Here is a 26,497-nt window from a genome sequence, read left to right as displayed (position 1 = left end):
GCCTCTAATTCATCAGGACCTCTCCAAAGCAAGTCTGTTTCAGTTCCAGTGCAGTTAAGCACATTTACTGCTAATGTGGACACACAGATAAACAAGAGGGAATGAAGTTCCCCCAAGAATAACGGTACAACAGCCAACTAAGCCAATTCTCATCTGCCAAGTCAGGACAGCTCTTCTTCTATCCATCATTAACCAAAGAACCCAAAGATCATTCACCAATATCTCTGTGCATGTCAATATGTAAATGGGAACCAGCAGCACAGCAGTTCAGAACAGATCAATGTGGGCTTGAAAACCCAGGCTTTGTGCAACAAAGCCTTTTGCCCCTTGTGTCCCTCTTGACTAGACTTTCCTTTCACTTGGAGTGGGTAGGACAAGAAGGAAGATGACTTTATTTCTTTTTCGAGTTGCTCTTCAAGTTTAACTGCTCAGAACAGAGTCCCTTATCAGGTCCCCAAAGCATCCAGCAGGTAGACAACAGCCAGCAGAGGCAGGGGAGGACTTCTCAACCCAAGTAAAGGAGAAAGCTTTCTAACTAGATCTTATTTACAATTTACAAATCCTAAGCAGGTCTGACCTCCAGTATACGCTCAGAAAGCAGAGAAGCACGCTCCAGGAGCTCATTTTGCTAATGTTGCCTGCATTGGTTATCTTTTCATTCAGCTGGTCTCTGCTGACAAATACAGCTAGGCTGGTTAACTTTGAGCTACTCCCTTCAAGCACAGCCCACATTTAGCTTTGTAACGCACACACACACCCCCACCCTCACCCCCCCACAGTTTTATGCTAAGAGGGCTGGGACTAAACCGAGCAATGCTGGCAAATCTGGCTACGCACCATCAGAGCTAGCCAGGATTTTGCATGACAATGCCTGACTGCATGAGTAAAGTCTGGGCAAAGCTTTGGTGGCATCTATTTATAACCCACTCACCAAATTGGTTACCCTTCTGCTCTAAACACCAGTACCCCAGCCAGTCCTTCCACTTTCTTCTGATCTCCCAGGCTGGTTCACCCCTTACCCTCTCAATGGTGCAACAGCTTTCCTTCCCTACAGGAGCAACCAAGCGCTGCTGGTTTGCAGACATGTAATGCAATATCCACAAAGCAGGAATGTTCTCAAAAAATAATTCAGACATGATTTGCTATAAAGAAGTGAAACAGTTCCAGCAGGCTTAACACAGTCTGCGATAAGGGATGCACACGTGTGTGTGTGTGCATACATATGTATACATGGTGTATACGTGGTGCGGTGGCTGTTAAGCGTCCCACCCTTACGTCTCACTTCCCAAAGCAACACTCCACGCTTGTTGCTGGGATGGACTAACCAACCTTTAAAGCAGAGGCTGTTTGAGGACAGAAGATGGCTGGAAGACTCACGTGCCTTTATGAGGATTAAAATGCCACCTTAGGCTGACTGAGAAGCCCTTTCCCTGTGGAGCCACTAAACACCTCAGCCCTGTGAGGCCATGGGAATTGTGGCAGCGCCAAGGATACATTACCACATACACTCCAGCAGCATGAACATCTGTTTTTGAAACTCCCGATTCTCACAGACCAAGTGAACAATCTTCCAGAAACCTAGTTTGTTGTATGGTTGACTTTAAAGCTTCTGTTTAGTGAAAAATTAAAGTTCCTGTAGGTGGTTCTTCCCTCTGGATTCCCCTCACCTTTGCTAACTGAGCTCAGACTCTCTTCTCTCCAAGCACTGTACCTGCTTCAACTTTAAAATTTCATATTATAGTTAATACGTATAGGCAATAGTTAATAGCATTAGTCAGTCTTCCTAGATAACACCTTGCTAAACTCCTACTTAAGGTGGGCACCCACTGTGCAAGAGTGGCTTGCAGCAGACCACCACTTAACAAAGATTACTAATTCACAGGTTTTTTAAAATCCTATCAGAGAGATGTTCTCAGTATTCCACTGTACCTAGATGAAGACAAGTGACATTAACTCTGTGCATCCACCACTGCTGAAACTCAACCAAGAGGGGAAAGCACTGAAGGGCGAGCAAACCAGCAGTAGAACAGAAACCGGTCTGCATCTTGCAGAAGAAAATATGATGCTGGATGCTCCCGAAGTGCATTCATTTCCTCACTGATCTTGATCTGACATCTCCCAAGGATCTCCTCCATTCAAAAGCTGGAGAGATCTCTTGTGCAGCCAGTCCTATCCCTCCTACAGCACACCAGACAGCTGATAAGGAAGAAAGGCTATGATGAAACCCAAGACTAGACATGTCATTTTAAACTGATTTAGCTGAAGCCTGCTGCTCAAAGGGGCAGTCCCACCCACTTCCACCCTCAGTGACAGCTGATTTCTCTCAGCTTCCTTCCTGATGGTAAAGTCCAGCTGATGTGGAAAGGTGTTTCGAGGATAAATACACAACTGCAACAGTAGTGTCAAAGCCAGCTGCCCTTCACCAAGGCGATGCTACAGACAGTACAAAGCTTATTTTATGTTGCCTTCTCAGAAATGTAGCACACACCTCTGGCATGCCTTTACGGACTTTGACTCTAAGATTTAGAAAGCCCCAATTCAAACTGCATCATCTGTAACCTTAATTTGAGGGTGGAAAATAAAAAAGCCCCCAAAATATAGCAAGGACTGCACAAGACTGAAAGCAAGTCACAAACGTCAGGTACTTTCCTTTGTTAAAAGCATTAACCCGAGGCACATAGTAAAGCTTAGCAATAACGGAACAGACTGAGTCCTACTCTGTGCAGTCCATGAAGAACCGCATCCTCTTTCTCCATCATCTCTTCTACCCAAACTATCTTTTAACTTCAGTTAGAGTGTACTTCGTTCTGCCCACACGAGGATGGAACTACACGTGCCTTTTTTTTTTTTCTTTTCTGAGGGTTTTAGTGATTCCCTTCTCAGGGAAAGGACACCATGTAGGAACGCACCTCTGCCTCTGTTCTTTCCACCCGTGCTCACCAGCTTTGCTTAGTACTACAGGTAGGGTGCATCAGGCAGGCGTACCACAAACACACATAGGATCCTCGGCTGGTAAAGACAGAAAAAAAAAAAATTAAAAGGTATGTTGCATCTCAGTAACACCACCAGGTTTATGAAATTTTACCCCACCAGCCTCATCACAGGATTCATCCATTTGCCTCATATAAGCCAGCAGGACCGATAAATATGAGTGCATCCCTTCCACTCTGGTATCACAGAGAGGAGAGGAACAGCAGCGCTGACACAGAAAAAGGAGGAACAAAGCAGGGACAAGGCTGAATTCAGCTGGCAGAGCACCGCCCGGCTCCCCTCCTGCCTGCTCCCTCTCTCATGGGAGTAATGAAGGCAAGAGAGCCTGGGTACCCTCCTCTTCCCTCACAAAACTGGCTCTTCAGCAGCAGCTCCACTCCCCAGCTTTTTGCCAAATAAGATCTCAAATCTGCTTTTTTTTTTTTAATTTCAGTTTTTCTGATCAGTTAAGGAGCTTCAGGGATTAGCTGTTACATAGGTGTCAGAATCAAAAGCAAAAAGACAAACAGAAAATAGGAAGAAAGCAAGTGGTCTGCTGCCTCAGCACCTGTTGGAACCATGACACACCTGTGGATATACACTGTATTCACGAACAAGTTGTGAAAGCACCACCAGAGGGGATTTCGGTCCCCACAGACCGAGGACCCTTCTGAAAAAGGGCAGGGAAATCACATAGCTGCAGATGATGTGTTTAACGCACGTGGGACCTTTTTAAAAGGTTTCCTTTTGAGGCAGAAAGGACTCTAAACTCAGGAGCAGCGAACACAACTCTCTGCTATGGCTCCGGACACAGAAGGGGCAGTTCCAACCCCAGAGCCATCACAAATGTCCTGCAGGACAAGTCCCCCGTCAGATTTTGACGCTGGCACCTGCTAGAAAACAGCCGGCTCAGGTTCCAGCAGCACTGCTGCCTGTGCACTAACCCAGCTGCACGACTTCCAGAACATGACCCAGCTTGTTCAGCAGTCACTGGTATATTTTTTTTGCACATTGCCATGCAGCCTGTATCCTTCGCCTGTAACATGGGAATATGCCCCAGCCCCGCTGCAGAGGGGTGCTGTGCAGAGGCACATCCATAACCAGAAAGTCAGTCCAAAATGAAATTAGAAGTTTCCAAAAGAAAAAGGTGCTGGAAAAGCATTACACAAAGCTTCTGGAGCAGCTAGGAGAGTTTTCTGCAAGGTGACACAGCGTCAGCCTGCCAACTATATACCAGAACCCACCATGAGGCCAACAGGACATGAGTAAACGCCACTTATCTCCATCCATATGGGTAACAAGTCGGTACGGCACCGATCCGTGCTTTGCCAAAGCAGTGAATGGCCTGGGCACTAAACTCCGCTGCAAAGAGATGATCCAACCCAACCTTTACACTCAATACAGAGGTTAGCAGCGTTTTGCCTGGTGTCCTGAGTACGCTTTCCCCACGCACAGAGAGAATTATAAGAATAGTTTTATTTTTATGCACTCATTTATTTTTTAAATAAGAGATATGAGATCCCACAGGAGTTGGAAAAAAGCAGCATGTCCCCAAAAGTGCGCCCCCACCTAACAGGCTGAAATGACAGCTATTACAGGACTCTCTTTTCTGTTCCAGCTTTAACAGCCACAAAAGCTTTCCAATGCCGGAGAAGACCAGAACAGCAATCTGAACAGAAAACGATTCATAAATCCTGGAAACGTAAATGATCTGCCTGCCAATTCCAATGTGATGCTCCCGGCTCCAAGCTCCACACGTGCCAGGAGCCTGCGCAGAGGGCTCCCCCGGCAACCTGGGCTGGCTGGAGAGGCGGCGGGGAGAGCATCCCCCTTCCCACCTTGCTTCCAAAACCACTCTAAATCATCCAGAGGTTCCCCAAACTTCAGCAAATTACTACCATTTTAGTGGGTGAACTTCCACATTTAAGCTTTTCAAACAAGTTCACGCTGAGACCATGTACCTTAACCCGAAGTGGCAGGTGGGAGGGATGAGGACAAGATACTTTGGGTTAAGAAAGCACATCTTCCTTTTGCAAAGAGTGCACCGGCCTGAAAAAGTACTAATTTCACCCAGGAAGGGAAGAAAAGACCCTAAAAAGTAGTCTCCTGCTCCCAGAGATCCAGCACAGGTTGACACCAGGCTGTCAAGGCACTTCTAGGTGACGAAGGAATTTTACAGGTGCTTTAAAATTACTTTATTAAGATAAGGTGCCATTTTATTATACAGCATTAATGGCACAATGTTTTAGAACAACGTATACCTCTCTGAAACTCTTATTAAAAAAAAAAAAAGAAATGCTAGGATAGGCAGGTTGAAGTGCAGATAGAGCCACACTGAAATAAGTTGGGCATTTCCCACTAGTTTACTGACTCCACACCTTTTAGCATGACCAATGAATATAAAAGCAACAAGTTAGAAAAGAAACATAAGGTGTTAGGTCATCCTTACGCTAAGTTTTAGCAAACCAGATTTATATTCCTCTGGACAGTGCAGGAGAGTAAAAATCAACACACAGCTCAAGAAGCCTTCCATCACTTGTTTAAAATAGCGCTGGAACAAATTATTTTTCAGTTTTGTATTGTTTTAGCAATGCAAATAGATGCGTTTCTTCTGGGATGTACCCTTTCCATCAGTGCACTGAATGCACGGGGTTATTTGCACAAATAACAACTATAAAAAAACCCTCATTCTGAAGCCAGGAAAAGATTGAAAAGAGAGTATTTAGCTAAGGAGACACCAAGCACGCTTGTATTTTTAAAGCTATCTAAAGCCAACAGCCAACCTCCTGCAATCCCAGGGGAAAAAAACAAAACGATGGATGTTATGGCAGTCTGAAGAATTAAACACCAGGGCTGGCATACTAAGCGCAAATCTCTGACAAGTTCAAGGCAGAGAGGAAGCATAAAAAAAACGGATGCCAACTTCCCATTAAAAACGCTTAAAAACTGACGCCTGCAAGAGGAGCTCTCTGGTTTCCATAGATCCATACGTGGCTCCAACAGGTCCTTACAGATCGCTGCGGTAGGGAAGTGAGGAACTACACGAGGGGGATCCCGGGGTCCGCGGGGAGCGACGCGGGAGGCGCTGGCCGGGGGTTACGAACCGGTGGAAGGGTACGCGGGGTTACGTGGGGCGGCGGGACCGGACCCCGCCAGGCGGCTGTTGAGCAGCAACTTCCCGGAGAAGTTATGGGGGAACCAGGAACGGGAAGCGGGCGAGCCCCACGTCTTTTCCCGGAGCTGCAGCCGGCTTTCGGGACGCGCCACGGGGCGAGCAGCTCCCCGGGATGGGGGAGTGGAGAGCCCCGGGGGAGGCTCCAGGTCGCAATGCGGCCGGTACCGGGGCCGAGTAATGCGGGGGGGTGGGGGGGTGGGGGCGTGGGCGGTCCCGCCGCAGCCCGGGAGCGGCACCGGGCGGAGGGCGGGAGGAGGGGCGGAGGGAGGGAGGGAGGCGCCCGCCTTGCAGCGCGCCCAGCGGCCGCCGCACGCTCCGCCCGCCGCTCCCGCCATGCCGGGGCCGCCGGGACACCCCCCCACCCGTCCCCCTTCGCACCCAGCGGGGCGGGGTGGAAGGAACGACCGATCGCCGGGTCTCCCCGGGGAACCGGGCCGCGGGTCACCAGCCTTCCCCCCCTCCTCCCCGCCTTCCTCCCGCCGCCTCCACCCCGCCAGCGCGCGCGGCACCGGCGCCAGGCCCCGCCCCCCTACGGATCGCCGGAGGGGGCCGGCACCGGGCCTGGCGACCCCCACCTCCCCTGCGCTTCCCTTCTCCCCCTCCTTACCTCGAAGCGGGCCCCGGCAGGGGCTGAGGCTCCCTCAGGGTCAAGGGGCGGCGGGGCCGCTGCGGGCCCCTCCCGAGCGGGCGACGGGGGCGAGCTGTCCCCGGTGCAGTGAGGTGTGTGGGGAGGGGGGGGCTCCCCGCGCCCCTCCTCCCGGAGGGGGGGGCGGCGCCGGGTCCCCGGGAGGGGCGGGGGGGCTCGACGGGAGGGGGGAGGGGTGAGGGGTGTAAGATGGAGTAACCGTCTCTCGGCCGCCGCGGCGGAGCGCTGCCCGCTTCTCTGTTCCCCGGGAAATCCCGCCCCTCCCCGCTCAGGGGGGGAGCCCCGAACATCTATTGGGCGCGCCGCACGCCCCTCAGCCTCCCGGCTAATCACCGCTTTGGTCCCGCCCACCCCGCCCGCCCCTATTGGCCGCAACCCCCAGGAAGGGGATGTGGAGAGGAAGGGGGGGGAGCGACCGCCGAAGAAAAATGTCCGTATAAGCAGCGCGCCCCGCCCCCGTCCCGCCTCTTCCCCATCCCCATTGGCGGCGGGCGACAAGCGCCGGCCAACCGGCGGGGGAGCTCAGCCTGACCGTCACGGCGGGGAGCCCGCCCACGCGTGTGGGATTGACCACGCCTCCGACAGGGACGAAGCCCCGCCCCCCTCTTGGGAGCCCTTTTGTGGAATGTTTACATCGTCCGCCGCCCGCGCGCGCGCCGCCTCCTCCCCCTCGCGGCGCGCTCGCACGTGCTCACCGGGCCCCACCGACAACCCCCCCCGCCCCCCTCCGCCGGTTGACGGCGTGGGGGGTGTGTGTGTTGTCGGTGGGTCCCGCAGGGAGTGTGTGTGCTGCCTTTTGTCCCCGACCCCTTCACTTCCGGGATGGCAGCGCCCCACGTGGGGCAGGTCGCTTACACGTGGGGGGGGGGGGGGACACGACACAGGCACGCACGGGGGGGGTTAAGGGGGAAGAGAGGCCCGCGCGCTGCGGGGGCGTGCCCACCGCCCCGCGGCCAATGGGAACGAGGGGCGGGGCCGGCACGGCGGCCGCTCCCCCTCCGCCCCCCCCTTCACACACACAGTTCCCCCCCCTTCCCTCCGGCGTCGCGCGCTTCCCGCCGGCGGCCGTTGAAGTGCGCGGGTCGCTCCTTCCCTCGGAGCCCGGCGGCGGCGGCGCCTCTTCCCGCCCCCGGGGAGGCAAATCCCGCTCTGCCGAGATGCGGAGTGTGTGTGTGTGATGGGGGGGGGGGGAGGGTGAAAGCAGCTGTTACATACCCTCAACGCGCAGGCGAGGAGCCCTGAATGGAGAGGAACTCCCTCCAGGGCGGATTGGCCCCGCGGTTACGATCGTCACGGCCCGTCACGCCCACCGCGGCGGGGGCGGCTGAGGGAGAGGCCTCACCGCGGAGGGCGGGAGGGAGCTGACCCACGGCACAGCCTGCCCCAGCGGGGGTGGCCGAAGGCTACCAGCTCCCCTCTGCCGCAATAAAACACTAGCCGGGGACGGGGCAGCGGGTTTAATTTTATCTTTTTTTTTCTTTTTTCCCCTCCCGGGATTTACAAAGTTGTGGAGGGAGTTGCTGCCTTCCTGTCTGTTGCAGGCACCAGCCCCCCGCCTGCCTGAGATCGAGGCTGGAGGAGCCAGGCCTCACGCAAAGCACACACAGAAGGGGGAGAAATAAAACAGCACCCCCTCTAAACTTCTGTTAAAATATGTATTTCGAGCATCTTCACTCAAACAAGATCTAAATGTCTTGTGTCTTTTTTTTTTTTTTTCTTTCCAGCTGCTTTTCCCTTTCTAACCCCTAGCCAGGGCAGGGAGCACAAGGCCCCGGGGCTGCTGCCATGAGGCCAGGACGTGCAGACAAAGCAGAGGAGGCTCGCTCTCACCTCGTTGGATTGGAGCTACAGCGTGGTTTAGCTGCTAAAAGGTCTCTGGTCAGGGGTGTTTCAACCGGCACGGGCTGCTGGGGCTGGAGCCTGAGTCGAGGAAGCTAGTAGCAAGGAAGAAGGAGGACTGAGAATTGAAGTGCTCCAGCACCAGGCTGCTTCCAAATTCCCAGGGCTCAATATGCGCTGACCAAGTTACAAGCACTAAAGTAACAGTAATTACCAAGGTGGTGGGTGCATACACAGCCTAGAAACCCAGAAAGCCAAATGAGACAGGTGGGCACAGGGATGGCGTCGCCGCTTTGGGGTTTCCCTGCAAGGGGCTTTAAATCTCCTTTCGAGCTTCCACCAGCACTTTGGCTTTTGTCCTTGGGATTGTTTCAGTGTAGGATGTCACTGCTATGAATTTTGCCTGTGGCAATTGACCCCCATCCCTCCCAGCCCTTCCGCTGGCCTGGGGCACCCTGAGGAAAGGGAGATGCTGCAGGCAGGATATGGCAAACCTGCTGCCGGCAGTCAATGGGCCTATTCCTCCCACCACGCTCCAAACAACGCAACTTTTTACCTTCCAGTAACGCTTGGCTCTCCATGTGAAGTGGACATTTCCACAGAAATACATATTTCTGCTGCTGAGTGGGACCTGCTGGCACAGGGAGGAGGAGCAGATGGATGAAAACCCTGCGTTGTGCAAGAGTGCTGAGAACACCAGCTTGGACAAGAAACACAGCCCTGCAAATAGTCGTGGGGGGCGAGTGGGTGGTTTTCCCATGGAAAACACTCACAACCCTCTCCACCACAGATGGAATCTCCACCCCTCCAAGGGAGCTGGTGAGATCTACGATGACCCAGAGCAGGTGGTGGTGATCTCCCTCTTTTCTTCACCAAAGCATGATTTTCTCCAGGTAAATCCTCCCCGCCCCACACCGGGTGGAGGCAGCCTAAGAAATCCCCTGCCCCGTCCTCTGCTGTCATTTGTCTGTCAAAGGCCACCAAACTGGTTAAAACTCCCCAAACCTCAAGTTTAAAGTCCAAAACCACTGACACCTGATCTTACTGTTGAAGAGTTGAAAAGGGAAACATTTTAAAAGTAAAAAAAAAAATTAAACTTAAAAAAAAATTATTGTGAACCTGAAGTGCGTTTTGATTAAACACCCTCCAGCACCACGCTGCCTGGTATTCCTGCGGTGACACTGACAGCCACCCAGGACATGGCTGGTCTCGGTAATATTTCCATTCTCCGTGCCCCCCATCACATGAAATTAAGCTAAAAGGTGTGACCGCCTTCACCCGTGCCCATGGCATGGGTTCAGCTGGGATTTCTGAACATGTGGAAGGGAGACAGGGGCTAGGGACACCTGTGGGACACTTGGCACCACCTGTAGCTTTTAGGTCCAGACCCAACCCGCAGGCTGATCTGCATGGGCTGATGCTGCTAAAGGAGCACAGCTGGGCAGAAAATGGTACCTAGAAGAACAAGACTCTGGCTGAAACAAAACCGCTCTGCAGGTGGGACATGCACAGCTCCAGGGATGCTCAGAACACCCACTTCTCACACAGCCACAGGTGCTGGCAGCTGTGCCCCTCAAAGAGGGAAGGCCCTGCTGCCTCTGATTCTTTTCCTGACCACCCAGCCCATCCGTTTGGCCCCAGTTTGGCACAGCCAAGCCTGTCCACACCTTGAGTGCGGAGGAAAGCTTCCCCTCCTGCCAGTCCCAGGAAGGCACTGTCTCCCTTGGCTTCTTCAGACTCCAGCTGAGCAAACAGAGGTGCTGCTTTTCCCACCGCCAGCATTTCCTTTCACCTGGGAGACTCGCTGGGGATGGCTGCTCTGCTCTGGGGAACGTGCTATCCCCGCTGGCTCTCGGGCTTGATTTGCACCAGCCGCCTCTTTTCTTCCTTCGCCCCAAAGCCTTGGGCTGCTGCTGCTGTTCTGGGACTAGCATCACTTGCACCCGAAGGCACTGGGGCTGCCTGTCAGCCCACAGGCACCCCAGCCGCGTTACACCCCAGCCGTGCTTGTGTGGTTTTGTGCCCCAAGCGCCTGCTCAGGCCAGCTCCAGCAGCACAGATGCCCTCACCCCTAAATCTAGCAGCAAAGTACCCTTCCCCAGTGCTGCCATCATTTCACAGAAAACTCCCAAACACGGGGAGACAGCAGACGCTCCCCAAACCACGGCTCTACGCACCAGGGAAATGACACCAGAAATGCCTAACAACTCCATTCCTTTAATTTCCACTTCCCTTGAACATTACATGTGGCAGCAACAGGATCAAGTGGATCTTGTTCAAATTAGCAGCCACTCTGAAATCACCATGCCTCATGAGATGCGAGCAGCAGCAGCAGGCAGAACCCAGTATCCCAGTGCTGTCCCAGGGCATGGTGCTGCCTCTCCACCTGGGGTCCGGAGGCTCCTTGCAGGCAGAGGTTTGGCTCCCTGACCTGGTCATCAGGGTGGCCAATGCACCCTGGGCACTTTCTATATAATTATTAATACAAATAAGATAGGAGGAAGGTGACAGCTGGTGAAAGGGACTATGCAAAGAAGAAGAGGCTCTGAAGAGCCAGTTGCTTGGAGCAGGATGGGAGGTTGATGCTCTGGGGCTCAGTGAGGCCCTGGGAGAAGAGGCAGGAGCTCAGAGCAGGGTGGCTTGTGTCCACCCAGCTAAGGGGACCGTGTACGGCACAGCCCATCTTGCTGCCATTCTCCTGCCCGCCCAGGGAAGATGCCCACAGCCTGGCTCGCTCTCGCAGCCCTCACCCAGGAGCTGGCTGGCCAGCTCTTCGGGCTGCTGCCCTCAGCCCTCCAGCCTGTGCAAATCCTTATGCCATGTCCCGACCCTGCGCAGCCCTCCGCCCCCAAAGCATGTCCCCATGGTTGGGGCCAGCTTCCTCTGGGGACTGCAGGGCACCCAAAGCCCTGAACAACCTCCCTCCCTCTTCTCTCCTGCTCCTGACTGACTCCACCATGAGAGCTGAGAGGACTGGTCACTGGTAGTGTATTTGTATGTTGATACAAATGAAAACAAAACCCAAAAATTAACGACAACAAAAATGTTTCTCTGGATGAGAACAAAATAGGAACATTTACAAATACTTCTGGCTCTGGCTTGGATCAAATCAATGTTAAATAAAAAACCCAAACAAATAAAACAAAAACCACACCACCCCATCCCCCCCAGATTATAAAAAAATAAGAATATACACATTCAACGAGCTTATTACAGTATAAAGTTACTGGGGCCCAGGCGCTGCTGGTCCCACTCCCGGGGCAGCATGGAGGGGCTGGGGCAGCCGTGCCCGGTGGGTGCTGCTGCCCCAGAGCTCGGCTCCCTGACTCCTCAAGGGTTTTGGCTTTTTTTGCTCAGCGCTTTTCCAGCCCGTGACTCACCGCAGGGCCGGGCCTGCGCGTTTCCACTGCCAGCTTGGGAAAGCTGGGCAACCCAGAGAGCCAGTCAGTCCCCATCATCTCGTACCTAGTGGGACAGGGGATGCCAGCCAGCTTCTCATCCCTCCCAAAGTCCTCCAGATCCTCCTTCCAGGAGCAGAGCTGCCCTCTCCCAGCAGGAAAGGGGGACGGGGAAGAAAAGACAAGGAAGTGGGGGATGCTGCTGAGCATCCCCACGCCTCCCATGGGACAGGCATGGGAGCAGGTACCAGGTCCTGATGCTGCCCACAAGGAGCAGCGGGGGCAGGAAAGGGTGAAAAAAAGTGGAGAAGGAGGAAAGACAAGACAGAGCCAGGACCAAACTCACCGCTCCAGGGATCACAGCAGTGAGACAGCAGGACAGCGGGGACCCACAGGAGCTGCTAACACAGGTGCTTGTACATATGTATCTACATGACAGCTGGGTTCGGGCACAGCGTGGATATATTATATACACACATACATACGGACACACAGACTTAGTGGCAAGTATGACTGAAGTAGGCGCCTCTTCCTAAGCCCCAGGCCAGAGACAGGACTGAAAATACATTTCCTAGGGCTTTGCAAAGCCCCTTCTCTAGATACGTTTTTAGATGGTCCCAACAAAAAAAAAACCACAACCCTTGAAGAAAAACCACCTCCCCAGACAACCAAACCCCCCCAAGAGAAATACCGCGGTGAGGAGTGAGAGCCTCTTCCTGTGCCATCCTTTGCCCCCCTGGCGAGCAGCAGCCACCATTTGGTTTGAATAAGGCACAGTTCGATAGCAGCGCTAATAGTTGAGGACAGGCAGCCACCTCCACCGCTCTGGTGCTTCTGCCCCGACAGCTCTGCTGAGTCCCAGAGGCAGCAGCTCTGGCAGCCCCAGGATGATGGGAAGAGACACGGGGGGTTCTGCGGGGAGGTGGCAGGTCTCAGTGTCCTGGTGAGCTCTTCTCGGAGCCAGCCCGGCTGTGGTTGGTGAGCAGCAGGCCCTCGCGCTGGGCGTGCTCGAGGACGGCGGTGTAACAGAAATAATACTGCTCAGGGGTCTGGATGCTGAAGGCGCGCTGGGTCCGCATGCGTAGCACCGTCTGGTAGATGTTCAGCGTGCCCACGTCCTGCAGCTGGGACAGGCAGATGTCCAATGCGCAGAAGGTACCTGGGGACAATGACAGGGACGGTGTCAGCCACTGAAGAGCCACCGGAGGGGGCAGTGGTGGTCCTTGGCCCCCGAGACAACAGGCATCAGGAGAAGCAGGGCAGAGACTTCTCCCAGGTCTGATGACTGCAGAAAGTCCTGGGGACACACATTCCCTGTCAAACTGCTTGGATGGAAATGCCATGGGGGGAAGGCTGGACTCACCCTCCACCCCCAAGACCCCTGCCACAGCAGCGAGGTTACCCTGTTACCTGTCCTGCCGATGCCAGCACTGCAGTGCACCACGACCGGGGGTCCCCTGGGGTGACCCTTGAAGCGAGGTCCCAGGGCGCTGACCGCCACCCTCTGCTGCTGCTTCACAGCCCCCAGAAAGTCGATGAGAGTGGCTGCAGAGGAGGGGACACCATAATCTGGCCAGCTCAGGTACTGGAAGTGGGACACCAGCCGCCGCTCCCTGGTCTAGGGGGAAAGTGGAGGGGGGCGCAGTTAGACCCTCTCCCCTCCTGGCCACTGAGGACCCCTGGTGCACCCATGCTGTCCCCTGCCAGGCAGCTGCAGCCACGCACCTCCGAGCTGTGGATCTCCAGGATTGTTTTCTTGTAATGGTTGAGGTTCTCCACACCCAGGTTGGTGATGGTCAGGGCCCCGAAGCACATCTGGAAATCCTTCTCCAGGGGCCAGTACTGGCCACACTTTCTTCTGCCTCCCTCCTCTAGCCTGGGAGCAGAAGAAGGATAAGCTAGTGATGTCCTCACCCTGCTAGGGACACATCCCATGCCACCCAGCCTTAGTCCCTGAAGGATCCTGCAGGGACCAAATGGTCCATGCCTGATGCGGCATCCCCACCCTGCAGGACTCTGGCTTGGTACCACAGCTGCCAGGTCACTGCAGAGAGCACATCACTGCTCATCCAACATTTTCTGAAGAAAAACAGGGCTGTGCTGTGCCCAGGGCACTCACCGGGTTGTCATCACGATCACCAGGACGTTTTGCTCCCACACCATGCGCCAGAAGTCACCATAGGTGTTTTCCAGAGGCCCTGTGGGGACAGACCGCATATCAGCCCAAAACCTGACTGGTTTGGGCAAGCCTTTTCACCCTGCAGCCTCCGCCAGCCCTCCTTGCTCACCCCAAGGGACCACAGCCCCTTCCAGCAGGGAACCACCCCAGTGTGGATCCACCAGCCCTGCCTGGAGCTGCCACTGATTGCCCTCCTGCCCAGCACCACATCCCTATGGCTCAGCACTGATGCCCCCCCTCTCTGTTCCCTGCTGCTTTATCCCCAGGCAGATGGGGCAAAGCTGGGGGCTAAGTTTAAGGGCAGGAGGAGGGGGCTGCCACCACCACTGCTGGTAGGGGTCTGCTCAGCCCAGGACCTGATTTGTGGGAGGTGGCTCAAGGATGATGGACCTGCTCACCACTCTCTTCCAGGAGCTCTGGCCCCTCTTGGCTGGGGACCGGGAGAGGAGTAAATGCACCCAGAGAGGAGTAAATGCACCCAGAGAGGAGGGGGACTTGCTGGACAGTACCCTCCTCCCAGGCCATCCCCCCCCTGCAGCTCGTGGGTGATGCTGGGCAGGGAGGTGAAGCCATTGTGTACATCAGGAGCAAAATAACCCCCTTGGTGGCTCCCACAGGGGCTCAGGGCCATACCCTGAGTCCCGATGTAAGCATTCCGCTGCTTATAGCCATCCATGAAGCTTGCATTGATGTAGTCGGTCAGCTGTGGGTGAGAAAAGTAGCACAGCATGAGTCCTCTGGAGCCCCATGGCTGGGACGGCTGCAGCGGCTCCAGGTGAGACGCAAGTTTCTGTCCCAGACTGGCTCACCTCCGGACGGCTGTATGGCTTCGCCAGCTTGACACGGGTTTGGTCCAGGCAGGGCACATCCCCGTACCGGTTCTTCTCCTGGTTGTAGGGTGCCCTGGGAGGCAGGGGAAAGGGGGGAAAGGGAAGCAGAGGTGTTTTCCAGGCGGGAAGGGAAAAGAAGCATCCCTGTCTCTGCACAAGCCTCTGGCGGCTGTAGCCTGGGCTCTGCTGCCATCACCTGGCCGAAGCCTTGGGAATCTGAGTGCCAGCCAGGTCCTTGTCCCTGCTGTCCCCTGCATGGCTCCCTCCTACCCCCGGGGGCTGTGGGAGCTGTAAAGGGGGCTCAAAGCATCACTAGGCTGGGGGTCTCCAATGCTAACCCAAAGCACTGTGTCCCAAAGAGGTGGCTGGACTTCCACTGAGAAGCAGCAGCAGTGTGGGGAGGGTGGGATCCAGCTTTTTCAGAGCAAGAGAGGGGACCCTCATGCTGGCCTGTATCCAGCTCCTTCCCCCCGACTCACAAAGAGCAGACGAAGGTACCGGCCGGGCTCCTACGTCGAATATCTTCGTACTCTTCGTAGATGCCCCGTTTCTGCTTGTGGCTGACGTGATCCAGCAGCTCCTGGAGGGTGACGGACTTGGGCCCGGGGACATGGACAGAGCCGTTATCTTTGGGGGCCACCAGCGGCACCAGGATAAGCTCATCCAGGGGGTCAGGGTGCCCATTCTGCTGAGGCAGGAACCGACAGTTCCAGCTCAGAGGGTCCAGTTTGAGGGACCCCCCAAGATACTCAGGGAGGCACTCCCGGGGCAGGTGCTCCTTCAGCTCTGCCATCTTCACCATCTGCACCTGTGGGAGGAAGAGGAGGAGCAGGGGTGACTCCCAGAAGGATGGAGAGAGTTTGCTGGGGATGGGGACAGGGATGCCAATGGCCTGGCGTGGTCCCAATGGAGCCCAGAGATCTCCCCCAACAGCATCAGGGTCTTCCCCCTTCCTCCCCTCACCTGGGAGGGCACCCAGGGGAACATCGGTGGTGGGGCAAGGGCTGGTCCCCCACCACATACCTGGAGTGGGAGCCCACACCACACCCAGCTCCAAATCTGCAAGTGGCTCCAAGCTCCTCCCAAAAGCAGAGGGGCAAAGGCCAGCCCAGGGAGACATCAGGCTGGAAAGGCGCTCTATCAGCAGCACTGCTGATGCTCAGGATACTGGTTTAGGTATTTTTGGCTTTGCCAGATAGGGCCTGAGTGCAAGTATTTAAGTCTCCCTTTCCTCCATCTACTCAGCAAGTTTCCTTTTCTTCTAATCATTTACCGTTGCCTCCATTGCTGCTGCTGGCAGCCTCACTGTAGAGAAGGAAATCGAAGGCGATTTCAAAAGGGGTTCAGATATTTGATGAAAATACCGAAACAACTCGGTCCCAATGAAACAGGCTGTGAAAGCCTGTTTCCCACAGATTTGGGCTCAGAAGCTTCCAGCGGACGGGGCCGAGGGATGAAGGCTGCTGACACCACCCTGTTCCAAAGGGAAAACAGCCTCAGCCGTCCCCACTGAGGGTCCTGTGCTGCAGGGGTCATGCTCACCCGCTCCCGCAGCTTCTCCTTCAGCAGCAGGCTGATGATGGAGTAGGGCACGCGAAACCACATGGGCGCTCCAACGATGAAAACCTTCTTGAGCCGAGCCGGGAAGGCACCCTGCAGGCAGGAGGGGGTCAGATCATGCTCACAGGGAAGAACTAGCCCCTCTCCACGCTCTGCTGGCAGGGGGAACACATCCCAGCCGAGGTGATGACCAGCAAAGGGACCCCATGGTGGCAATGCCGCATCCAAAGTGTGCATCGCACACAGCCGTCAGCCCATGGCCATGCTTGTTTTATGCTGATACGGAAACAAATTATTTCATTGGAATTAGGTAGGCAGAGGGTTTGGCTCCATGGGGGACAGGTGAAGCCTGGGAGCTGGGATTTGTGCAGAGAAAACACCCCAGCCAATATTTACTGGTATGTCTTTTTTCCGGAGAAGGGAGGAGGCACAAAATGCCAGCACGATTAAAAAGTAATTTGCATCTGTTTTCCCAAAAGTGCTGCCAGCAGCTGCGAGAGGAATCCGGCACGGGGACAGCTGATCCCCTCCCACCCGTGGGACACTGCAGCCCCGGCTGGGTCCAGCCCGGCAGGCTCCCAATGCCTTCCTGAGGTGCTACGAGGCTGGAGCCAGTACTCCTTGCCTGAGACGTGATCAGCATGGTCTGGCATGAGATCTTATGTCAAAACCACAGGACTTGACGGACTCAGTGAGCGAGGGGCCCACGTGGCATCCCCAGACACAGGATCACCCCCCATTGTCACCTTCAGGAGGTTGAGGATCTTCTTGCTGAGGTCCAGCTCGAAGTTGGTGTACTGCGAACCCGCCATATCATAGATGAACACCAGCCCATTCCTCTGGGTTTCAAAGCTGAGAGAGGGGAAAGAGCAATGTCAACCTTGCAACATCTAACTGCTCACCTCCTGCATAAGGAGATCTGCCCCATGCTAATCTCATCTTCAGCTTGCTGACCCCAAAAAATCCCCTTCTGTGCTTCCAGAAGGACTCATGGACCCAAAGCTCACTTCTGTGACCTCTTCCTACAACTCTTATTTAAGCCTGGTTCATGTCTTAAGCCTGTCTCAGCTGCACCACCCATGAAAGGTAAGTTCAGAAATGGAAAGAGCCCAGCAGGATGAATGGAACATCCCAGCTTTATATTTTTGGCAGGGCTCACGTTATGTCTCGCCAGCTGCAGGGCTGCCTCCTCCCCAGCCGAAGCCTGCAGGAATCATGGGCTTTGCTAAGCTGAAAGCTGGTCAAGGAAAGGCTGCAAAGAGCCTGGTTCAAGGGCTTGGGGGATTTTGTTCCAATGCTGAATGCCTCCATGTGGATGACTGGCTTGAGTTCAAACAAGAGGAAGACAGAGAATTTCAAGCCACAGGGAGCTGTGACCCCCTTCTCTTCCCTAACTGGAGATGGGACACCTGGAGGCATGCAGGCTGACTCAGCCACAATTTTACCTGCAGGAATTCACAGTCACGGGGGAGATGGCACATCTTTCCCCTGTGAAGCATTTTGGAAGGATATCATCAAAACCTCAGCAAGCAGCAGTATCTCCCCGCACCCCTGGGAGGGAAGGGGCTCCAGGGGACCCGCTGCCACTGTAAGACACAGTACCCTGGCTCACCTCTCCACTGCTCGGTCCAGCAGATAGAAGAGAGCCTGGAGCACCACGTGCTGCACACTCTTGCTGGGGTGATGCAGCTTGGCCGTGAAGAGGGCGATGGAGGCTCCCGAGGGGTCCCGCACGCTCTGGCGAGGAAACAAGGTCAGGCTCCCACAGCACTCAAGGACACCTGCGCGCAGTGGAGCCAGGACGAGCTGCCTGGTTGGGGTAACTCAGGGAGGGACACACACGACACCCCCACCTACCAGAATGGTGAACTTGCCGCTGAGCAGCTCCGAGCGCAGCGGCTCTTCATGCGGCTTCAGCTTCACGATGCCCTCCTTCAGCCGTGTCTCCTGCAGGCAGGGAGCCGTCGTGACAGCCAGCATGGGCACCCCATCCCTCCACCCACCATCACGTCCCCATGGGGCACCCAGCCCTCTGAGGGAAGCCCCAGCAAAGAAACCTCCGTTTCACGGCCCCATTTTCCAGCATGGGGAGGAGCAGCTTTGCAAAACCAGGATGGGAAGGGTATATATGCATATATATCCTTTCTATATGGGGAGATGCTCTGCAGGCATCACATGCCAGGCAGGAGGGCACCCTCTGGGCACACATGCTGTTCCCAGTAGAGGGGAGGAGATTGGGGTCGGTGAGATCTCCATGGTGACTTGCCTTGGCTGAAAGATTTTCCAGCCGGATAAAACCCATAAAGGAGGGTGGGGAAAGAAAACAAGGAAGGGGAGGGTCCTCCTTGGGACCAGAGATCTCTCAAAGAGCAGGAAGCCTTCAGCCTGGGGGGAACCCGGCCCCACTCACTTACCCGGTAGGAGTGAAAGAGCTCGATGGCCCGCAGGACATCGAACTTGCGGGCCATGAGGAACTTGACGGCCACATTCCAGGAGAGCGGGGACACATTGTACTGGCCCGTCCACTTGTTAATCTCCTCTAGGAACTGCTTGGTTGCCTGTGGGAGAGACAAGGGGTGTGCAGTGAGATGGGGTGGGAGGTGGAGGGGGATGAGTAACAGCAGCACCCGAGGAGCATCCCTGGTCACTGTGGAAGTTACACAGTCCTTGATGCACAGGCAGGGGCTGAGCATGGCTCAAACCCAGCAGCTCCTCGGGGTGAAGCAGAGTGCTCTACAGCAGGTACTGGGAAAGGAGGTAAGGGGTATGGGATGGAGATGGAGGCAATACCAGCGCTGGGAGGGAAGCAAGGGGTAGGAGTGCTGGCATTGAAAAAATGGTCTTGGGGCTGGGGGAGACTTGTGGAAGGGAGAGGGGGAGAAAAAGGAGGATTTTACAGGCAGCAAACCCCTGTTCAGACACAGCAGCCTGAGTGCAATGGGAACCCATCAGCCAACAGCAGCCTCGCAGGGCTGCAGCTCTGCCGCGGAGCAGCAAACCCGGCCATGTGAGCATGGGTAATGAGCAAGACCGGCATGGAGGGCTGACGCTTCGACGTGCTACAGGACATAGCCCAGCTCACCTAGTAAGGCCAGTTTCACACAGCCAAAGACGACCACATGAGGAGGATTCAGTCCAGGGGGGTCCCAGGACACTCCCACTGCTCCCCACAGCCCATGGTCCCATAACACCTTAGGGACGTGCCACACATACGTGCTCCCCTCCCAAAGCACCGGCACAGCACGCACCCGAAACCATGAGAAACCGAGAAAGACATTTTTCCAATCCTAGTGCTGACAGAGCAGAGTTTCAAAACTCAACCTGCAACCTCCCAGCAGGGTCAGAGCCCTGAAGGAAAGCAAAAAAACCCAAACCCCAAAACGTATTATTTTTACAGGCTGTGTGGGCTTGGGGTTTCTGAATGCCCATGCTAGTGAAAGCAGCTTTGCTTTCTGCTGCACATTGACCCCCTGCCCCATACAGACACCCCGAAAGAGAGAGGGCAGCACGGCCCAGCCTTCTACCACATACTGCTCAAAGGACGCAGGAAGGATGGAGGGGTTCCCTGAAATGACCCACTCCCACCCAGACACACCCCAAAATGAGGGAGTTTCCATCCTCACAAGAATGGAGGATGACAATGACAGCGCGAGGAGGAGGCAGAGGGATGGTGAGCACCAAAGGTCGTCTCCCAAGCAGGGAGCGCGGGAAGGCAGCAGTGTTGGATGTCATGGAGGAGTAACTAGGAGCTATTCAGCCAGAAAAGCTCGTCAGCGTTAATGACTTCCGACAGGAGGAAGCGAAGGGACAGGGTTTATCGGCAGTGCGAGGCTCGGCAGGGGCAGCGAGCCCCTCTCGTGGGACAAGCCTAAGGATCCTGGCTTGTCTGAGGGGGTCTCTCTGCAGCCTGCCTGGCTGGCATCGCAGCAGGCGTTTTTGGAAGGGGTACTGGCTTGCCCAGCTGCTGGAAGCCACTAAGGGCCAGCCCAGACCCCCAGCACATCACAGCCAGAGGCTCCCTAACTCAGTATTGGAGTCCCGCAGAGTGGCCGGGCGAGCCCCAGTTGGGAGGGAACTTGCGGAACTGGGCTGGATCTGCTGCCAAAAGTGTTGGGAGGAATGTGAAAGTGGATGTTGATAGCCCAGCTCAAGCCCTTGCAAAAACCCCCTTTAAGCATTGCGATCCCTCCTGGCATGGCGGTGTGCCACAGCCGACCAGCTATGGCTTGGCAGCTGGGTTGGTCCCGCCATCTCTGCAACTGCTGGGGGCGATGAGCTGGAGGGGAGTAGGCAAAGTGGGGAGCAAAGGAGACGGGGCGTTATACACCCCTCTGCCTTGCATTCCCACCTCTCAGCCAGCAGGAGCTTTTCCTGGGAGCTGTACTTATAGGACACCTTTATCCTCATGGCTTTGTCTCCAACAGCCTCCACTTTGCCGAAACAAAAGCAACTCTTTCATGGCCCAAATATCTAACAATTTATTCTCTGTTGAAGAGGGACAGGAAAATAAATCCTTCACCAGGGAGCCCCCTAAGGTCCCTGGCTGCCCAAATGCTGGGGATGGGCTTGGAGCGCAAACCCAAAATAATGGCAGAGCTGCTCTTTCCCCAGCACGTGCGGGATGGCACGGGGATGGGGGTGAGCACCTGCCACCCTTGGACAGAGACCAGAGCCAATGCTGTAACTTGAGATGGCAAAGATGCCCCAAGATGACAGGGAAGACACCCCGAGGGGCATGGTGGCAGCGGGGAGAAGATGCAACATGTGATTCCAGTCTCCTTCCTCAACACCTAGCCCATCATGCTTCATGCGATCCCGTTTCCAGCACCCATCACGAGGGACACTGGGTTTTTTTTGCAAGGGGGAAGACCCACAAGAACAAGCACTGGCTTTGCAGGGCAGCTTCGCTATGAATTCCAGCTTTGCCCTGCTTTCTTCAGGAGCAAAATAAAATCCCAAACTTACCAGTGCTGACATTCAACAGCAGGCGAGCCAGGAGTTACTGAGCTGAGTATCAATACCAGCCGTAGCTCTGCCCCGCCACGTACGCTCCAGCGGGTCTCATCGTCATTTCTGGCCCCGATCCTGTACGGATTTATACAGGTGTTGAGCCAAGAGTGGCAGGGATCGCTCCACGCGCTGAAAATGAAGCCTGTGACCCAGAGCTGCAGCAAGAAGCCCCGTTTCTGCAAGCAACAGCAGCGCTGTGAGCAAAATGGTCCGCGGCCAGGCGTTTGGAACAATGCTGGTCTTTGGAGCGCTGGTGTCATTGAAGTCCCCGCTTCGCTGTGCCAGGGCAGGGTGGTGACAAAGCCACCGCTGCAGGAACATGGGGGCTCTTTGAGCCTCCTCCCCTGGGCTGCACAGGCAGCAAATCCACCTGCCTTCTTCAGCCTGGCGGGGGGAAATAAGTCCTGCAAAAATTGCAGCTGGGCTGAAAACCCGAAGGAAAATCGGTTTGGCTCCTCCGGTCCCTCTGCGATATGTTGGGGAGGGAACTGCAGAGATTCTATGGAGCGAGAGGTGTCCCAAGGTTGGCAGGGAGGGGAGAGGGGTGAATCCCCCCTGTGGCTTGCTGTCAGTAAAGGGGGAGAGTGGAGATAGTGGAGGAAATCCTGATGGTCCTGAGGAGAACAACGGGGTGGCAGGACAGGATGTCCCAGCCCCAACCAGCACTTACCCAGGAAAAGAGAAAAACTTCCACTGTTTTGGCTTCCAAAGCGCCGGGGGCAGCCTTCCCCCACCCCAGTCTGATGATCCAAACCTGGAGCCATTATTGCAAATACCCCTTCATCTTCTCCATCCAATATTCCCGAACAACCCAAACATCTCTGATCCCCCCTCCCGGATGCCAGTGGGGGGAAGCCCAGCCACATCTCTCGCTGCAAACCAAGCCTCCCTGCCACAGCAGGGTCTACTAAAACCCTGTTTGCTGGAAGTTTTGGCCCCTCCACAATGCAGGGGAAACAAACCACAGGCACCTGCGGGAACACAGAGCACAAACACTCCCCACTCCCTAAGATTTTATTACCCAGGAGAGACAGCAGTACTGCTCCCAGGAGCGGCGCTGATAAGAGGGAGGTGTGGTGGAGGAGAAAGCCCTGCATTTCCCAAGCACAAGCACGGGCTACAGAATGGACTCTTCCAGCTCTGGGCAAGCACTCCCTGTGGGCACGGGGGTTTGGGGAACCCAAGGTCTCCATACCAACCCTCCTAAAACCCTCCTGTGGAAATAAAGGATGTTTTAAAAAAGAAAAGCCACAACGGCCAAACAGAAAACTGACCATCCAGTCCCTTTCGCCTTCGCATTGTGGGCCCTGAGGCCAGCAAGGTGGCGGATGCAACACCATGCCTTCGGCAAGCCCTTGGATCACCGCAGGGCAGAGGGGAGCTCAGCTTCGAGGCAGCCTCCGGCAGCATGCCCAGCCCCGGCTCTGCTTCCCTGTCCAGCGGGAAGCCTGGCAGATGTGGCTTGGGGTGCCGATATGGAGGTGGGTGAGCATCCCAGGGGATGATGATGAAGGAGGGGAGTGCCAGAGGTTGCTCTTGCCATCTAATGCGCCCCAGCTGGGTTACCGGCCCTGCTCCCCGAGCCGAGCAACATCCTCCCACGGTGACGCAAGGCCGGCGGAGGAAACCGGGACGTCACGGGAGGCCTGGGGCGTGGGAAGCGTGTGCACACGCATCCCCATGCCAGCCTGCCCATGGGGGAAGGCTGCCAGCGCTTGGCGGGGGCGGGGGGAAGACATCCCACTTTGGGGGAGCAAGACCTCAACCCCAGACTGCAGCACCCCTGCTTACCCAGGCGCCTGCAGCACAGGCCCTGCCAAGGCCTTTGGGGTGCACGATGTGCGGGCAGCTCTGTGGGCACAGGGTGAGGTGGGGGGCTTTGCAGATGGGGGGCTGTGTAGATTTGGGGGGGGTGGGTTTTGCAGATAGGGCTTTCCTTGGGGAGAATGGCTCTACTGGGAAAAAGCAGGCCTGGAAACAGTGATGGGGGGAGGGTAGCGGAGAAACGGGGGCGGGGGGGGGGCGCGGAGGGCAGCGCAGGGAGCGGGGAAGGGGAGCCCGGCGGGGACCTACCTGTTCCTCCTCGGCGCTGAGCTCCGCGGCCATGCTGGGCGGCACGGCCCCGCTGCCCCCAGCGGGATGTACTGGGCCGGGCCGGGCCGGGCTAGGCGGCGGGCGCCCCGCCGGAGCCCATCCCCGGGGACCGGCGGCGCTGCGGGCACCGGCCCCTCCCGGCCGCTGCAGGCTCGGAGAGGGCGGCTCCGCTGCGGGGTCCCCGCCGAAAGTGTCGAAATATTTAAAAAAAAAAAAAAAGTATACGTGTAGGTCTCGCAGCCTCCTCCACCCCCTCGGAAGTTTCGCTAGCCCCGGGGAAGCGCCGCTCGGCTGGGCCGGGCCGGGCCGAGCTGAGCTGAGCTTAAGCTCCCGCCCCGCTAGCCTCCGCTCTGCCCCGGCGGGGGCGGCGGCAGGAAGCGCCCGCAGCCCCCTCCCCTCGGCTGGGCTCGGCTGGGCCGGCCCCGGCGGGCGGGCGGCCAGGGGAAGGCGGGGGACAGGAAGCCCTCCCCGGCGCGAGGGGGGGGAACCGCCGCCTCCTCCTCCCGAGCCGGCGGCAGCGAGGGCAGCGGCCGCGACGGAGCCCTCCCCGCCCCGGGCCGGGCTCGGCTCTGCTGGGAAGGCGTCGCGTTCGTCCGCCGGCTCCGGTAACAGCCTCGGCGAGGCGATAGCGCCAGGCAGCTAAAATGGTGGCGGGCGGCCCTGCCTGACACCCACCGGTGGCGGAGGGCGAGGCGGGAGGCAAGGAAGGGGCACAGCGGGAACAGCGCGCCTGGAGACCCTCAGGGCTCTGCCTTCCAGCCTGGGACACGTCCGCACCCGGGCTTACGAGGGACCTCCGAGGAAATGCACGCATACACAGCGCGGCCTTTGGGAGCCCACCACCAAGTAAAGCTCCCCGGGGCCCAAAATCAGTCTTTTTTCTTTATTCTGGATATGTGCGTTACCCCCCAGACTGCATGAGCAGCAAACCCATGATGGGGGCTGTTGGCCTGCCCCCAGGATCGGCTCCCTGGAGCAGCCCCACTGCTGCAGCACGCAGCCTCACCTTTACGGCCAGCCCTTCCCAGCAGCTCGTGGCAGCGGTGTCCTTCCTTGCCGGTACCTTGTCCTCTGCCCCGCAGCCTCCCCGCAGGCCCGCAGCTTTCCCTTACACAAACAGGCAGCTGTGTTTTCCAGCTGTTTCTTTCTTCTCCCTCCTCTACAAACACCTCCTCAGCATTCCCCTGGCTGGGCACAGGTGTCAGCGCCCAGATGGAGAGCCCCCGGAGGGCCTGCAGAAAGGAGCGGGGACCCCAGGGAGCAGGGCCCTGTGCCCTAAAGCTGCAGCCCCACCAATAAGCCAGGCCCTGGGACTGGGGGACATTTTGTTCAGCTGAGGAGGCAACATGCATTGGAAACATGCCCGCAGCCAGAGCCTTTGCACCTAACTCAAGAGAAAATGGAAGAAAGGGCAGAGGGAGGGGGCTGAGCCCTGAGCTGGATGTGGGCTCGAGGGCTGTGTGTCTGTCCTCCAGAGGCCCAGGCAACATCTATGAGTTGAGCTGCCTGCTCAGCGCTACTGCCCCAGACTAAATTTAAGCCCCCAGGTTGTGACCCCTCCTTGGGCACTGCTGAAGCTGCCGCCTGTTCCAGTTCGGAGCAGGGCAGGGAACAGCTGGGAGCAGGATCGAACCCAGCAAATAAAATAGTCACGGCAACAAACTGCGTTGGCCCTGGTGACTTCCGTTTGACACCCTCTCTCCAAACACAACCTTTCGTTTCCAACAGGAATTGTAACACAAATATTTATTTCTCCGGCCCAGCTCATGCTTTTAAAAGGGAAGCTATGCGGCATCATCTGGAGCTGGCGGAAGCTACAGTTGCTTCCCTCTTGCTCTCTATCATCGATCTGAGCAAGCAGCTGAAGGCAGCCCCTGTTCAGCTGCACTGTCTCTCCCTTCCCTGGGCTGGAAGACCTTGAAGGTTGCTGCAGGGCAGCAGGAAGCGGTAACCTGAGCTGCAGCCCTCTCTGCCCTGAGGGATGCACAAATCTTACATCCAGCTGCCCACCTCTGGGTTTAATTGGAAGGAAAACTACCCTGATAGGAGGCTGGATGCTCTCCCTGTGGTCCTCTGCCAGACCATGAGGCCAAAGCATAGGGGGAACCCACTGCTGGAGCAGCCCAAAGCCTTCAAGGGACGAGGAGGACAAGACAGTTGAGGTGTCTGTCCTCCTCCCGCAGGCCAGTTGCTTCACATGCTGAAAAAAAAAATAAATAAATAAAATAAGCAGCTGTTTGAAAAAGCCCGAAGCATGCTCGGCCCTATCCAAACATTGCGGAGCTGAGGTGTCGTTTCCTTCCCTCCTGGGGAGGGAGAGCCAAGGCTGACCCCTTCCCACAGCCAGCTCTGGCCGCAGTTGGGACAGTTCCTGCTGCCCGCTGGTATAATCAATAGCGGCTGCGCAGCCAGGTGATCACACGCAACCCACATGCTTGGCACACAAACAAGTGTTTTTCTGGGAAAAACAAGGGGTGCAAGGGCAGGATACAAGGGCCCACGCTATCTGCAGGCGGCCATCCCTGCTGTCTGTATCTCCTCCTAGATACGGGCCCTCCTCTGGGGGCATTTTCATAGGCAGCTGGGAGCAGACTCCCCAGAGCCATGCTTAGCCTGATATTTCATCTCCTGCCTCCACAGCGAGAGCGTGCCCGCTCTGGCCTTTTAATCTCCCTTTGGAAAACAACCTGGGGACAGCAAGTACAATCGCTTCATCCCTGCTAAAAGCAGAGAAAGGCAAGCAGCCGGTGCTCACAAAGCAGGCTTGGGCTGGATAAGAGAGTGCAGGGAGGAGAA

At 56.3% G+C, this 26,497-nt stretch overlaps 2 protein-coding genes across 5 annotated transcripts in view; both read right to left on the bottom strand.

The window, feature by feature from the left end:
* Positions 1–8,027, bottom strand: part of SIN3A (SIN3 transcription regulator family member A) — a 35,762-nt gene extending 27,735 nt beyond the window's left edge. Inside the window, exons 1-2 of one of the 3 annotated variants that reach the window (XM_064456784.1) lie at positions 6,753–7,058; positions 2,910–3,009 (exon numbers count right to left, since the gene is read on the bottom strand). The gene's annotated coding sequence lies outside the window, so the exon portion shown is untranslated. Of the gene's footprint in view, positions 1–2,909; positions 3,010–6,752; positions 7,059–8,006 lie in introns of those variants that run through there. The other 2 variants (XM_064456785.1, XM_064456783.1) reach the window with 2 other exon arrangements.
* A 3,574-nt stretch (positions 8,028–11,601) lies between these two features.
* On the bottom strand, positions 11,602–24,132 carry PTPN9 (protein tyrosine phosphatase non-receptor type 9). Of its 2 annotated transcripts, XM_064456788.1 has the most exons (14): positions 23,681–24,132; positions 21,563–21,682; positions 19,012–19,155; positions 18,455–18,544; positions 18,210–18,334; positions 17,344–17,449; positions 16,580–16,690; positions 15,517–15,845; positions 15,017–15,110; positions 14,841–14,910; positions 14,148–14,226; positions 13,754–13,904; positions 13,439–13,646; positions 11,602–13,187 (listed from the first exon to the last, which is right to left on the bottom strand). In XM_064456788.1, exons 2-14 carry the CDS (start codon positions 21,572–21,574, stop codon positions 12,961–12,963), a joined length of 1,746 nt encoding a protein of 581 aa, XP_064312858.1. In that variant the 5' UTR covers positions 21,575–21,682; positions 23,681–24,132; the 3' UTR covers positions 11,602–12,960. The 2 variants fall into 2 exon arrangements, with proteins under 2 accessions (XP_064312858.1, XP_064312857.1); XM_064456787.1 differs by lacking the exon at positions 21,563–21,682 and having other exon boundaries at positions 23,681–24,131.
* Between the last annotated feature and the right edge of the window lie 2,365 nt (positions 24,133–26,497).

The sequence above is a fragment of the Phalacrocorax carbo genome, chromosome 7, assembly GCF_963921805.1.
Source record: "Phalacrocorax carbo chromosome 7, bPhaCar2.1, whole genome shotgun sequence".
In the NCBI taxonomy this organism is placed as follows: domain Eukaryota; kingdom Metazoa; phylum Chordata; class Aves; order Suliformes; family Phalacrocoracidae; genus Phalacrocorax; species Phalacrocorax carbo.
The sequence above is the reverse complement of the archived record's forward strand: the minus strand, read 5'-3'. Positions and strand labels throughout refer to the sequence as shown.

What these genes read in the sequence shown, in the direction of transcription:
- PTPN9 (XM_064456787.1), bottom strand. Translation starts at nt 23,713, where the DNA reads ATGGCCGCGGAGCTCAGCGCCGAGGAGGAACAG. An exon ending in AGGAGAAGCTGCGGGAGCGG is followed by an intron (nt 15,846 to 16,579) that starts GTGAGCATGACC and finishes TTCCTCCCACAG; the next exon opens with GTGCAGATGGTGAAGATGGC. An exon ending in GGTACCTTCGTCTGCTCTTT is followed by an intron (nt 15,111 to 15,516) that starts GTGAGTCGGGGG and finishes CCTGCCTCCCAG; the next exon opens with GGCACCCTACAACCAGGAGA.